A 14,530-nucleotide genomic window follows, 5' to 3' on the forward strand; every position below is an offset into this window, starting at 1 on the left:
ATATGTGTTAAACTCACTTCTCCTTGTGACAATATTATATTCCTCGATACATTGTCCAATAAAGCTATAAAATATATTTTTTATTAAAAAATTACAGTATTTATTATTATCCATGCATTATTTATTTTACTTTAATGGGCAAACAAAAAGAAGAAATATACAATTACGTAAGTACCTACCTACCTATTACATTATTTTGTATAGTAAAAAATAATTTAAACTAAGAATCAATCAACTTATTTAGGTAAATAAAATGTCATTCATTTATGTCATTTTTTGGATTGGCATTGCTAGGATATGAATTTGGTTTTGTGCACATTTTTAATTCAATATTAGTTGACCGATGTCATATAAGGTATTTCCGTGTACCTTGGTAGATCTCCCTCACACGAAAAATAAGTGAATCATTTGATATCGTAAGACCACATGTGCCAAAATATTATGTCAAATGTCAAATATCAATTTCTTCGATGTTTTAAGGCTACGAAAAATAAAAGTGGATTCGCAAAGATCGGGAAAATAATTCCAATGAGATATGTTTTAATATTTTGGATCTTGTTAGTATTGTTACCTTTAAATTATCACGTGAAACTATTCAGTTACATCTTTCTCAATATTTTCAATCTGGACCAAAATACCCAAATAAACGTCCAAGATAAACCAGTGCTTGATACATACTATACAGCAAGCGAATTTTGTGTTAAAATCCCAGATCTATATGATGATGTAAACACATTGCCGTGTGATGGAAATTCTATTTTCTTTCTGGAAACGTCGAAACCGAAAATTGAACGATTGCTTGTGTCAATTAAGCCCAGACAAGCGTGCGCAATAGAGTCTGCAGCGAAGCAAAACCCGAAATCGAGAATCTACGTGCTGTTTTTTGTACCTTTATTTTATCCAGAAGAATCTTGCAAGACTGCGAACTGCAGACTGATAAAAGAATTACAAAAATACAAAAATGTTTTCATCAGAACGGTCGACTTGAATAATTACTTCCAGGGAACGCCTCTGGAGAAATGGTTCAAAAGTGGTATTTTGAAGAAGTCTCGTTTCTTGGTCGAGCACACCAGTGATGTTTTGAGGTTAATAACGCTATGGAAGTTCGGCGGGACGTACATAGACTTGGATGTGGTAGTCCTGAAGTCTCTAGAAGACCTGAAGTCTAATTTCGCAGGAGCACAAGACTCTAATATAATTAATAATGCCGTTTTGAATTTCGCCCACAACGGCTCTGGTCACCATTTGGTAGAACGTTGTTTAAGGTTTGATATTTATGATAAATATTTAGAGCAGTAGTTTTATAGCAGTAGCCCAAGCACGTTTTTTCAAGTCAAAAAATGCCCCGGTATATATTTAATCATTCGTATTGAGGGTCAAAAAAGATGCCATATTCGAAGTAATAAAACTAAACTAACTATCACGCCGGTTCCCCTAAGGGGTAAGCAGAGAGAATAGAACACCACCAATATGTCTTTACAAACAATCTTCGCCTCTTCCACATTCATGCATCACCTCATGCATACACGCCGTTTATTCCGACTCCTGATATGACCACTTTCAACTATTTGAAATACTTGATCATGCCAAGTTTTCCTCGGTCTTCCTCTGATTCTATTACCAACCACATTCGACTCACAAATTTGTTTTACAGTTCTTTCTTTACTCATTCAGTTCATATGCCCGAACTAACTCAACACACCTTTCTTAACTTTATCGATAATGCTTATCTCAGCCTTGCATTATTTCCTTATTTCACCTTTCGAACATTATTTTGACGTACATTTGTCTGAAAGAACGCGTTTCAACTGCATTCAGATTACTTTCATCCTTCTTTTGCCAACTCCATGCTTTCTTTTACTCTCATACATTTGGGTCGGAACCTGGACATTACCATAATTTGATCCTTTTTTTAAAATAATGGGAAAATATGATAAATTGAAATATATGTGTACATAATAAAGCCATAAATATTCTCTTGAATGTTTTCCGCAGATACTTTGTGGCACATTTTATAAACTTTATATAAAATAACATTGTCTTTAACCACTTCTTTATTGGTACATTTTGTCTCCAACCGGTTTCAACAAGAACCCTGTCATCATCAGGGTATCAGGAGTACCTAGGTACATGTTCGACCCTGATGATGACAAGGCTTTTGTCGAAACCGGTTGGAGAAAAAATTTACCAATAAAAAAGTGGTTAAAAACAAGCTTGTTTTATTGTATAAAGTCTATAAATATTCACATAAAAAAATATTTAATATTTTTCTGCTTTAATTTCTGTATGAAAAAATATGTTCAGAAATAAATAAAACATAGAAGTAAAGGTTTTAATGTGACAAATAAAATAACTAGCACTATTTTACAATGTTTAGTGCCAAATCACTCGACTAAATGGTTGCAAAGGGCGCTATATGGAAAGAAACCAAGCTAATTTATTATTTCAGCGCTGTGAAATCTAGCTACTCGGCTGTTCTATGGGCGCACAACGGTCAAGACGTGATAACGAAGGTATTGCAGAGGACGTGTAACGTTAAACACACTACCCAAATGAGATCACAAATTTGCGATGGTGAGATTATATCGCTCACTCCTTAATATACACTTAATGTATAATATATCGCTCACTCCTTTCAAGAACGTCATAAATCAAAAAACTTGATTTTTCAGGAGAACGTTTTTAAAGTTGAAAAATATAATACAATTTATTAAAAATAAATATCAAGCCACTTATTAAACTTTTTACTGTGCAACAGATCTTTTTAGGTTAAACCTGAAGGTTTTTTCTCCATTTAAAAAATAACTAGTTTATTTAAAAAAATGAAACAATACCTTTTCTTCAAAATGCAAAAAACAACTCTTTCTGCCCTGTAGCGGGCAAATATTAAGTTAAAAATAAACCGCTTTTGCTGGGATATAGTACATTTTCTTGGCATTCCGAAAACATGCACAACTGAAAATTAACAATTTTTGATTTATGACGTTCTTGAAAGGAGTGAGCGATATGTAAAACACTCTCCTTATCATCCGTTGCTTACTTTTTGCAATACTTTGCTTACTTTAATTCGTGTTTTATTTAGTGTTTTATTACAATACCACAAAGTAATCAATGCTTTTAATATACAATTTATATCATATATCACTCACTCCTTTCAAGAACGTCAAATATCAAAAATCGTCAATTTTCAGTTGTGTATGTTTTCGGAATGGCCCAGCAAAAGAGGCATATTTTTAATTTAATATTTACCCGCTACAGGGCAAAAAATGTTGTTTTTGCATTTTGAAGAAAAGGTATTATTAATTATTTTTTTTAAATATAATAAAAAAATTTAAATGGAGAAAAAACCTTCATGTTTTACCTAAAAAGATCTGTTGCACAGTAAAAAGTTTAGTAAGTGGCTTGATATTTATTTTTAATACATTGTATTATATTTTTAAACTTTAAAAACTTACTCCTGAAAAATCAAGTTTTTTGATTTATGACGTTCTTGAAAGGAGTGAGCGATATGCATTTCTATCATAATAATAAGAATAATTTTGGATAATTTATATAGAGCCATTTTCGTAAAATACTACCTCAAGGGTATTTTAAAAGACGTGGAGAATAATATATTGATGATAATGATAGAGCTGTAAAAAAAATGACATTCCAACATAAACGAAGAAGAATATGGAAGTCTGGGCATTTACGGGGCTTAGTAACGTCATAGGCTGGTTTAAGTGATCATTTGTGAACAAGTATTTGGACACACTCATAATATTGAAAATAAAACATCATCAATTGGTTTTGGACCAACGACAAGGCAGAATCTGGGGGCGAGAAAGAAAAAATAAATATTTCTCATTTTTCAAACCCTCATCCGCACCCGATGGTGCATAGGGCACTGCATCATGTAAACGCAGTGTTATCTTGACAGTTAACACATGAAGGAAAGGTGATCAGCTCTCCGCTTCAAGTACCAGTCCAGGGTAATATTGAACATATATTTGAGTGGAAAATCACTCATATTAATTTGAGCCCCCCTGGAGATCGAACCCAGGACCTACATAATGGTTGCCGAGCATGCTGACTATTACACTACGGAGGCGGACAAATAATGAAATTAATAAATTAGCATAGACATAATAAATTAGTGAAGATTAATAAAAAAGCTAATGAAATTATTATTGTAATATTTATTTTAAATATAATTTTCTTTCTTTTTCCAGGGTTTCAAGTATTTTCGAGTAAGGTATTTTACCCCGTTCCTTACGAAAAATGGGGGCTTTTCTTTTTCAAACGCAAGACGAATGAAGTGTTACAAATGTTAAATGGATCCTACGCAGTTCATTTATGGAATAGACTTACCCAAAACACCATAATTTTCAAAAACGAGTCTCGAACGTCTGCATTCTCAGTAATTACATCAAAACATTGTCCCAGTGTGTGTGGTGAAAGTGGAGATACGTTTTAATACACTTCAATAGATGAAAACATATTTTTTTAAATATTTATTAGTTGCCTTAAAAAAATCTCCATGCCTATTATATACAACAATTTATAGCATATTTAGGATTTATAGTTTACATGTCTTAAAAATAGTGGATTTGTATAGCTAAAAATAATTTAATAAGATTGATCCCTAAAAACAATACAATAGACACAATGGACTCAATATCTTATATCAATTAAGATTAGTCAGATGGTCAGTTTAGAGTTTAGAGACAAAATACAGAGTTCACGCATTCATGGAAGCCTGGGCGAAACAGACATTAGTAGGAAGGTAGGGGAAAGACAATTGATATGGTATGGGCATATAAGACGCAGAGCACCCGAACATGTAGTCAACCAGGCAACAGAAATGGATCTTCTTCGAAAGTTATCTAGAGGAAGACCAAGGAATTCATGCGTGAAACAGAAAGATAACGTGATTCGAAGGCATGGCCTAGGTGACGTTATCCAGAACAGAAGGACATATAACCTGAGGACGAGGAGAGCTAACCCCAGCAATCTACAAGGACAACAAACTGGGATGTAGCCAGAAAGAAGAAGAATCAAGATTTGTCACAAAGCTTATTTTTTCCTTATTCGTCTTGTCATATTTTCTAAATAAGACACCACTAAATCTGATGATCTTTATGCCCTTTTGCCTCATAAATTTTTTTCAACTACATATCTTCTTTAGCACATTCTGTTTCCAATTTAATTCTTTCTTTTTCAAAAAATTGGGTATAACTACACTGAAAAAGAGACATCTTGTGATGACATCTCATCACATTCACAAGAAGAACTTTTTTCTAAAAATAGGTTAAAACGATGGCCAATTTCATCGTATTTAAAAAATTGACGCATTTGTGGAACCGGCCGAATCGACTGACTCAGACGACTTGACTAAGTGTAACAAAACCATTATTCTTCTATAATTTTAATCCCGGGGATTGCTTGTCAGGGAAGTCCTGCATCTTTTCCTCCGCTTCATTCATTCTTCAGCGATCTTCTTCATCCCCGTTAAGGAGGTACGCCATATTTGGTCCAGATACCCTCAGCTAGGATGTCCTCTGCCAATCGATATCTCAATCGTTCATTAAAATTACTAATTAGGTTTTTAAATAAAATACTGATGCTATACATCTACAGATAATATGTCATATGGCTTATGGATTCTAAGGACAAGCAAAGTGAAGCAGAGGAAACAAGTTCGTTAAAGGTTGTAGGTCCTACAACCTGAGGATGAAGAGAGCTGACCCCACAGTCTACAAAGACAATAATTTGAGATGGAGCTAGGAAAAAGAATACTGATGCTATAGTTCCACGTAAACTTAAAATAGAACCTCTGGCACACAGAGTAATTATTTATAATTTCTTTAATTGTTTAGGCATTTACTTTGTCGTAATGTCGTACCATTTTGAATTTAATTTATACTTTCTAAATACCACTATAAACTGAGCTGATATTTTTACATCGTCTCTCCGGTAGGTATTGTTGATTAACCTGTTTTTTTTTACTGTATTTTTATTTTGTTATTTTCTTACTTAAATTTTAAAATGTTATGTTGTAAACAAAATTTGATTGACCTAGTATTGCATCCACCGCACCGCCTAGAGGTATTCATAATGTATCATTTATATAATATATAAAATTTTCAAATATATTTTTTATCAAAAGCAGGTAGGTACCCATTATTATTATTATTTAAAATAAAACATTTTGAATAAAGAATTTGTACATACATTAAGATGTTATTGTTTCTAATATAATAACTGTCACACGGTAGTATGAATACAATCTTAGAAAATATTTAAGAAATTAAAAATGTCGGTAATAGGTGATTTGGACAGAATTTTGAACTTTACGTCGATAAAAATTGTTATAGTATTTGGGATATTTTTAGTATTATTACCATTGAATTACTATCTAAACGCTTTCAATAGAAATCGGAATACTCCAATACGCTTTCAAGACAAACGATATGAAACGTACTTTACAGCAAGCGAATTTTGTGTTAAAATTCCCGATCTATATGATGATGTCAACACGTTACCGGGTAATGAAAGTTCTATTTTCTTTCTAGAAACATCTAAACCGAAAATCAAACGATTGGTTTTGTCAATTAAGCCTAGGCAAGCGTGTGCAATAGAGTCTGCAGCGAGACTAAACCCAAAATCGAGAATATATGTGCTGTTTTTTGTACCATTGTTCTATCCAGAAGAATCTTGTACAACCGCAAACTGCAGAATGATAAAGGAATTACAAAATTACACAAATATTTTCATTAGAACAATTAATATGAACAACTACTTCCATGGGACTCCCTTGAAGAAATGGTTCAAGAGTGGTATTTTGAAGAACTCTTCATACTTGGTGGAGCACACCAGCGACGTTTTGAGATTACTGACTTTGTGGAAGTTTGGTGGGACATATCTAGACTTGGATATGGTGGTTTTGAAATCACTGGAAGGTCTGAAACCTAATTTCGGCGGAGCTGAATCGCGTATTTCTATCAATAACGCCGTTTTAAATTTTGATCGGAATGGCTCAGGTCACCAACTCGCCGAAAGCTGTCTAAGGTAAGATTTTAATAATAAACATAGTATTCCATATTTTTTAATCGCGGCTTTAATCACAATTGGCAGACATCAAATTTATGATCTAGTTGGACCTGTGTTCTACATATATAAAAAATGTAAATATTCGTTTGTTTAAAATCTTATATCTCCTTAAATTATTCACCGATTGCTTTGAAAATTTGACATAACATATCATTTGAGTACGCCTGTGCATTCATAAATAAAAATATAACAGAGAGGTTAATTTAATAAAATACCTTATTAACCGCAATGGCAGCGCCATCTGTCGAACATCACAGCAACACAAGCAATACTAAACACTGCTCATGGCGGATAGTGTGCTTTTTGACAGATGCTGTTACTAGACATTTTCAATGTTATCGATTGCATTAAATTTCATAGATTTTGAATATTTTTATTACTTCAATTGTGAAATTAAACAGAAAAATATCGTACAGGAGAAAGTAACCAACTAACAAAACGTAAAATGTTCAGGAGGGCCATTTAAGTCACTTTTCCTTGGCAAGAAAATAAACAGCAATGCAATTAGTAATTTTTAACAAGTCAATATATTATCCTTCCAATTTGAAAATCCTTTGGGATTTTTTGAAGGGCAATATTAAGCTAGTAAGATATCAAATAGTCAATGATCACGTTTTTGTAAAAAATACACTTGGTCACTTTCTCCTTTATAACTACGATATGCTTTCTATTTTCTTTCGTTTCCATTTAACCTGAACCCGAAATTGAGTCCTAGCAGCTTGTGGCTGGAACAGTTAGTTTCAAATACACATTTCAGTGCCTAATACGCAGTTACATGATTTTTTTAGGGAACTGAATGCTCGTTACTCTCCCCAGAAATGGGCTTACAATGGTCCCAGAGTAATAACAAGAATAATGCAGAAGACTTGTCAAGTGAGAGTAACTGAACTAATGACACGAGAATATTGTAAAGGTGGGTAATAATGATCTAACCCTTATCCACACCCAATGGTGCATGGGGCACTGCAACGTAGCGACGCAGTGTTATCTTGATCGTTAATTGCAAGAAGGCAAGGTGATTAGCTCTGCGCTTCTCGTTCCAGTCCTGGGTGATATTAAATAAACATGAGAGTGAAAATCAGCAATATTTATTTTGACCCCGCTGGGAATCGAACCCGGGACCTCCAGCACGGTAGCCAAACGCGCTGACCACTGCGCTACGGAGGTGGAGGTGAATTATGATCACCCTATGTTATTAATATTGATCTCTCATTATAAAATAGAGAATGCGAGTCACCGACAAATCGTTTAAAAGAAATATATTTCAATATATTGGACTTTCGGGCAAGCAGAACGCAGTCGGCAGGAGGCGTTTGTGATGTGGTGCTACAGGCGCATGTCGGGGATTCATTGGTCGGAACATGTAGGGAACAACGAGGTATTAAGCAGAGCTGGAGAGTCTAGATGCTTTCTAAATAAAATAAAGTAGCGCAACAGCGAGCCATATGGATAGGCTATATTATAAGACACCCTGGGCTACTCCTTACGATTGCAAAAAACATGTGCGAAGGCACAAAATACAGAGGATAACCAGCTTAACCTACATGGACCAAATTATCTCCCAGATGCGCTGTAGCAGGTACAGCGAGTTGAAGAGTCGAGCGGAAGATAGAGTCGGATGGAGACTGACCACCAATCATTACAAACATTGATACCTTCGATAAATACATATATTAAATTATTTTAATGCACTGATTAATAAGTAAAGAAAAGAACGGTAAAAAAATAAAGAGATAAATGTTATTGGAAAAAGATGTAGAGGAAGACTGTTGAAAACATGGCATGATCAAATATTTCAAATACTTGAAAGTAATCAGGTCAAGAGTCGTAATAATCGCCGGATGTGTATGAGTTGATGCAAGAATACGGACGAGGTGAATTTTTTTGCAAAGACTGAGTAGTGTGGCATTCTATTCTCTTTGCATACCCTTGTGTTGAAGCGGCGTGATGTTTGCTTCAATATTTTTTACTTGTTTTTCATTTTGTTTCTTTAGTTGAACCCTTTTCTAATTTCACAATCATTTGTGAATAATAAAATTTCAATATCTTTACAGGTTTTTTAGATTTATCCGAGAGAGACATTTTACCCGATTCTGTATAATAAATGGAAACTCCTTTTTGATGACTATTTTTTATTTGTTTTTAATTTTTTTTATTGAGTTGAATCTTCTTCTTAATTCACAATCTTTTGTGAATAATAAAATTTAAATATCTTTACAGGTTTTCAGGTTTATCCGAGAGAGATTTTTTATCCGATCCTGTATAATAAATGGAAACTCCTTTTTGATGACTATTGTTTATTTGTTTTTCATTTTATTTATTGAGTTGAACCTTTATCTAATTTCACAATCATTTGTGAATAATAATTTTAAAATATCTTTACAGGTTTTCAGGTTTATCCGAGAGAGATATTTTACCCGATTCTGTTTAACAAATGGAAACTCCTTTTTGATGACAACACTACAGAACAAGTACCGGCTATGATAAAGGACTCGTACACAATCCATGTGTGGAATTCGATAAGCCGCAATAGAATAATATACAAAAATAACACGCAAACAGCTTACGCGGTAATCGCGTCAACAAATTGTCCAAATGTGTATCGTGAAAGTGGAGACACGTTTTAAAACGCTTTCAGTGGGTACATTAACAGGTCTTGCATACTTTGTGGCTTTCTTGACAGTGCCCTTTGCACCATTGGGCGCCTAAAAACAGCCAGTCAAGAAACACCAAATCTGAAATCCAGTATAACACCGGCGAACTGTTGCAAAATACATCCAGGAGTGGGTTTACTGATCTAATGATAAATAATGTAATAAATTAAAATTTTGTGTATTTTTAATATAATTAACCGTATAAACTCGACATTACTTAGTATTTATTTCTTTTTGCAATAAAAACTAGCTAACCGTTTGAGTAAATAAATGTTATATAAAAATAACTAAATATAAAATGTAAAAATGTCTCTTATGTGAAGAAACCCAGATTTGTGAACGAGTATTCGTACATATCCAAAACGTTGTGAATAAAATAATCCGATATAACTAACCATCATGCAGATTCCCCGCAGCGGTAGGCAGAGAGAATAGAACGCCGCACAACACGCCTTATTTTGTTTTCCTGTTTTTTTCTACACTCATTCGTTCCACATTCCCAAACCATGTCAACACGCTTTTCTTAATTTTATCGATAATCCTATTCTGAGCCTTCATTGCATTCTTTCCATATTTAACTATTTGAACATTTTTCATTTATTAATTTGACGTACATTCGTCTGAAAGATCCGAATGCATTTATTCTACTTCATCTTTTATAAGATATTTATAAGTCATATATTTTGGACATGTTTTGAAAAACATATTTATTTATATAATAGGTCATATCGCTCACTCCTTTCAAGAACGTCATAAATCAAAATACTTTATTTTTCAGGAGAACGTTTTTAAAGTTTAAAAATACAATACAATGTATAAAAAATTAATATCAAGCCACTAACTGAACTTTTTACTGTGCAACAGAACCTTTTAGGTAAAACCTGAAGGTTTTTTCTCCATTTAAAAAATATTTAGTATATTTAAAAAAATTATTAAAAAATACCTTTTCTTCAAAATGCAAAAACAACACTTTCTGCCTTGTAGCGGGTAAATATTAAGTTAAAAATATGCCTCTTTTGCTGGTATATAGAACATTTTCTGGGCATTCTGAAAACATGCACAACTGAAAATTGTCGATTTTTGATTTAAGACGTTCTTGAAAGGAGTGAGCGATTTAAAAAGTCTTCGCGGTTTTTTGCCACTAGATTGTGTTGATGCCCATATATCGAGCAATACTCATCCGATAGTTTTAAAAGAATATATGCTTGAAAGGTGACATTTTAGGCTAAATTTTTTGTTTCATTAGTTTTCTAATTCGTTATTGTGTAAAAACGTATATTGATTTGAAAATGAGTGAAATATCTGAAGAAATTCGCAATGTGATGCTTTTTTTACTATAAAAAAGGTAAAAACGCAGCGAATCATGCCGAAAAATTTTTGAAGTGTACAGTGAGAATGCTTAAGTGAATGAAGGACTCGGTCCTGCGTTATATTGTATGACGTGTTAATGACCATAAAGATCAACGGCCAATCACAAAGTAAGGTGATAAGACGTACAATCAACACGTATAAAAATAACAGGTCATAACTGCAATTATGCCCACAGTTCTTCATCCCAGCATTTTGTCTTAAGAGTTAGAGGAACGCACTTTACGATTTCAATTTACCTCTCAGCGTCCAAAGGTCAGATGAGAGGTCACAATTATTAAGAAAGCAACATTGACCTCAAATTTAATGGGTCTCTAGGTCGAATATTACGCGCTACGAGGAATCTAAAATACGTCAGCGGACTTTTGATGTACATATTGAATTTTTTTTTTTTAAGTTTCAACAAAAAAATATATGAAGAAGAATATGGAAGTCTGGGAATTTACTAGGCTTACGACCGTTATAAGCTTGGTTTAAGTGATCACTTTACACACGTGTAACATACACCAATTCTACCCATGATTGACAACCGCACTACTAAAATTTTCGAAACTCCTACATTTATTATTCAATCTCATGATTACACATGTATGAATATATACATAGATATGGCCGATCGTAAGCCCCGTAAACACCCGGACTTTTATATTCTTCTTCATCTATGTTGAGATGTCAAAAATGATAGATGCTTTGTTTCAAGTTGAGATACCTATAATAAATATTAATATATCATCTGTAGGGTGAATAATCCAATGTCTGATAAACAATTTCTAAAGAAACATTATATCTAAATGAAAAATAACAAAGGCCACTTATCTATACCCCTTCAAAAAAATATCTTTGACGATAACATATTAATGTTGTGTAGAACTTTTAAAGACGATGCGAGCATATATCTCCATAAGATAAAACTTGATTCGATAAAGAAGAGTACAATTTTAAGCATTCCTTTATTTGTAACGATTACAGTATTTTGTTCTCTGTACGTGCGCTTATTCAGAAATGCACAAATGATACAGCAAATTCAATTACTGAGGGCAATTTGTGATTTCATTATATGAAAAGATCTTGCGGTTTGGACCGTTACCTTTGCGGTGATGCTGTATCAATGTACCATATTCCATGCCTTGTGTATAGATGTTCGATGTGTTTACTGTAAACTAATGAATTAAAATGTTCTGTCGGTTTATCTTGATGCAACCGCACTTAAAAGCAACAAATTGAAATGATTTTTTTAAGTGTTTATTTACAATTTATTTCCTCCTTCCTGTCAGCGTCAAAATTCAAAGTTCAATTGTTACTCGTTGGACAATCTGATTTGTCTATGGTCATTGTAAATTTAACAGTGCATCAATTGATGCTAGTATTTATATTTTTCCATTTTTTGCGGTAAACAAAATTAACATATCGCTCACTTCTTTCAAGAAGGTCATGAATAAAAAATCGTCAGTTTTCAGTTGTGCATGATTTTGGAATGCCCAGAAAATGTTCTATATCCCACCAAAAGCGGCATATTTTTAACTTAATATTTACCCGCTCCAGGGCAGAAAGTATTGTTTTTGCATTTTGAAGAAAAGGCATTGTTTAATATTTTTTTTAAATATACCAAGTTTTTCCAAATGGAGAAAAAACATTCAAGTTTTACCTTAAAAGGTCTGTTGCACAGTAAAAAGTTCAATAAGTGGCTTGATATTTATTTTTAATACATTGTATTATATTTTTAAACATAAAAAAACGTTCTCCTGAAAATTCGAGTTTTTTGATTTATGACGTTCTTGAAAGGAGTGAGCGATATGCCCCTTTTTCAAATAAAGTCGGGTTGTGGTCCCGTGGTCAGAGTCGCGGACTCTTGAGGCAGAGTTTCTCGGTTCCGACCCACTCTACCATAATTTGATACCTATGTATTTCAAATAATGAGCCGCTTGACTCACAAAAATAGTATGAAATTTAAGTATTTTTGTAAATAATAAAAATATACATATAATATAAAAAATATTTTAGTTTCGCTGTGTCTTTCCAAAAAGAGACTGAGCTCTTGTACTTGGAGAGGGACTTACACTCAAGGGTTATTGTTTTATTTGATGAATGGTATCATAGTCTTTTTCTTTTCTTTTTTTGTAAAATCTACATGTAATGGGCAATAATTTTTTATTAGGTATTTTGACAACTTCATTATTTTTGTATTTTTTTAGGGAGTTTACTGAAGTATTTCATTCATATATATTTGATGTTTTGTTGAAATTGTTTAAAAGGAAGAAGAAATGCATTATAGATTTATATTATCCACTGACACTTCGTGATGGAATAGCATTTTTAACATATTATTAGATTAAAACCAATATTTTTAGCTTTTCCACTTTATTTTTATTTGACCAGCGACCGGGTTTCGCCGTTACCGACATCATCAGACTAGTGGGAGGCTATACAAATTGTTATGTTGTATATAAAACAAGGGAGGAGTCGATAACCATGATTTGATATATCAAATTTGATGATATCAAATCATGGTTATCAACTCCTGCCTTGTTTTATATATAACATAACAATTTGTATAGCCTCCCACCAGTCTGATGATGTCGGTAACGACGAAACCCGGTCGCTGGTCAAATAAAAATAAAGTGGAAAAGCTAAAAATATTAGTTTTAATCTAATAATATATTAGAAATGCATTATATCGACTTTTTTTTATTTGTATACATTTATTTAAATCACATATTATACATATTTAGAACTTTTTTTTGCAGAGACCCCACCAAGCCACCTTGTGTCTTATCGGTGGAGTTCTTATTTAATACATTTTTTTTTATTTTTAACGATTTTAACCTAATATACACACAAAAAAGAGAAAAAATTAAGAATATTAACGTTTTACAAATTTCATAAAATTAACTCTTGATCATTTACCCATTCCTTTATTTTGTCTTTGTTCCATATTTTATTTTGACCTCTAACATCCGTCGGCAACAAATTGAAAATGTTCGGAACGATATATTGCAGTGTTCGACTCCCATATTTCTTGTTAATTCTTGGGACTATCAAACCTTCGTTGTGTGTCAATCGTGTATCATGGTTGTGTACTAAATGATTTCGATATTTTATCAAGTTCGTTCCCCTGGTTTTCCATGTCATTTTCATGAGTAGTTTCATTGATTTGGTGGAATGTTCCAAGCAGTGTGTACTCCAGCAATCAGCAAAGTGCGTTATCTCAGTTTTCTTAGCCGGAGGTCATCTAATCAGCATCTCTGGAGACTGGAATTATCTGCTGACCACAATAATTGTCCGTGGGATGACGACGCGGGTCAGGCTCATTGTTCCCACGACTTCCTAGATACCTACCCAATCACTGGAGACGAAATAGCCAGCCTAGGCTATGCACATAATCCCACATAGACTTGTAATTACTATGCGACAAGGCA

At 33.2% G+C, this 14,530-nt stretch overlaps 3 protein-coding genes across 5 annotated transcripts in view; 2 read left to right on the top strand and 1 right to left on the bottom strand.

Annotated features, from left to right (window-relative positions):
- Nucleotides 1-14,530, bottom strand: part of trh (PAS domain-containing protein trachealess) — a 395,076-nt gene that overhangs the window by 351,137 nt on the left and 29,409 nt on the right. The gene's annotated exons all lie outside the window — the stretch shown is intronic.
- LOC148310335 (alpha1,4-N-acetylgalactosaminyltransferase 1-like) lies at nt 298-1,299 on the top strand. Its single transcript, XM_088258581.1, has one exon. It carries the CDS (start codon nt 427-429, stop codon nt 1,297-1,299), a length of 873 nt encoding a protein of 290 aa, XP_088114707.1. The 5' UTR covers nt 298-426.
- Nucleotides 6,229-10,367, top strand: LOC148310336 (alpha1,4-N-acetylgalactosaminyltransferase 1-like). Its single transcript, XM_088258623.1, has 3 exons — nt 6,229-7,050; nt 7,881-8,005; nt 9,478-10,367. Exons 1-3 carry the CDS (start codon nt 6,296-6,298, stop codon nt 9,717-9,719), a joined length of 1,122 nt encoding a protein of 373 aa, XP_088114749.1. The 5' UTR covers nt 6,229-6,295; the 3' UTR covers nt 9,720-10,367.

This window comes from Brachycentrus maculatus, unplaced genomic scaffold (assembly GCF_059751285.1).
Source record: "Brachycentrus maculatus isolate JH-2025_06_01 unplaced genomic scaffold, ASM5975128v1 h1tg000099l, whole genome shotgun sequence".
Taxonomy (NCBI): domain Eukaryota; kingdom Metazoa; phylum Arthropoda; class Insecta; order Trichoptera; family Brachycentridae; genus Brachycentrus; species Brachycentrus maculatus.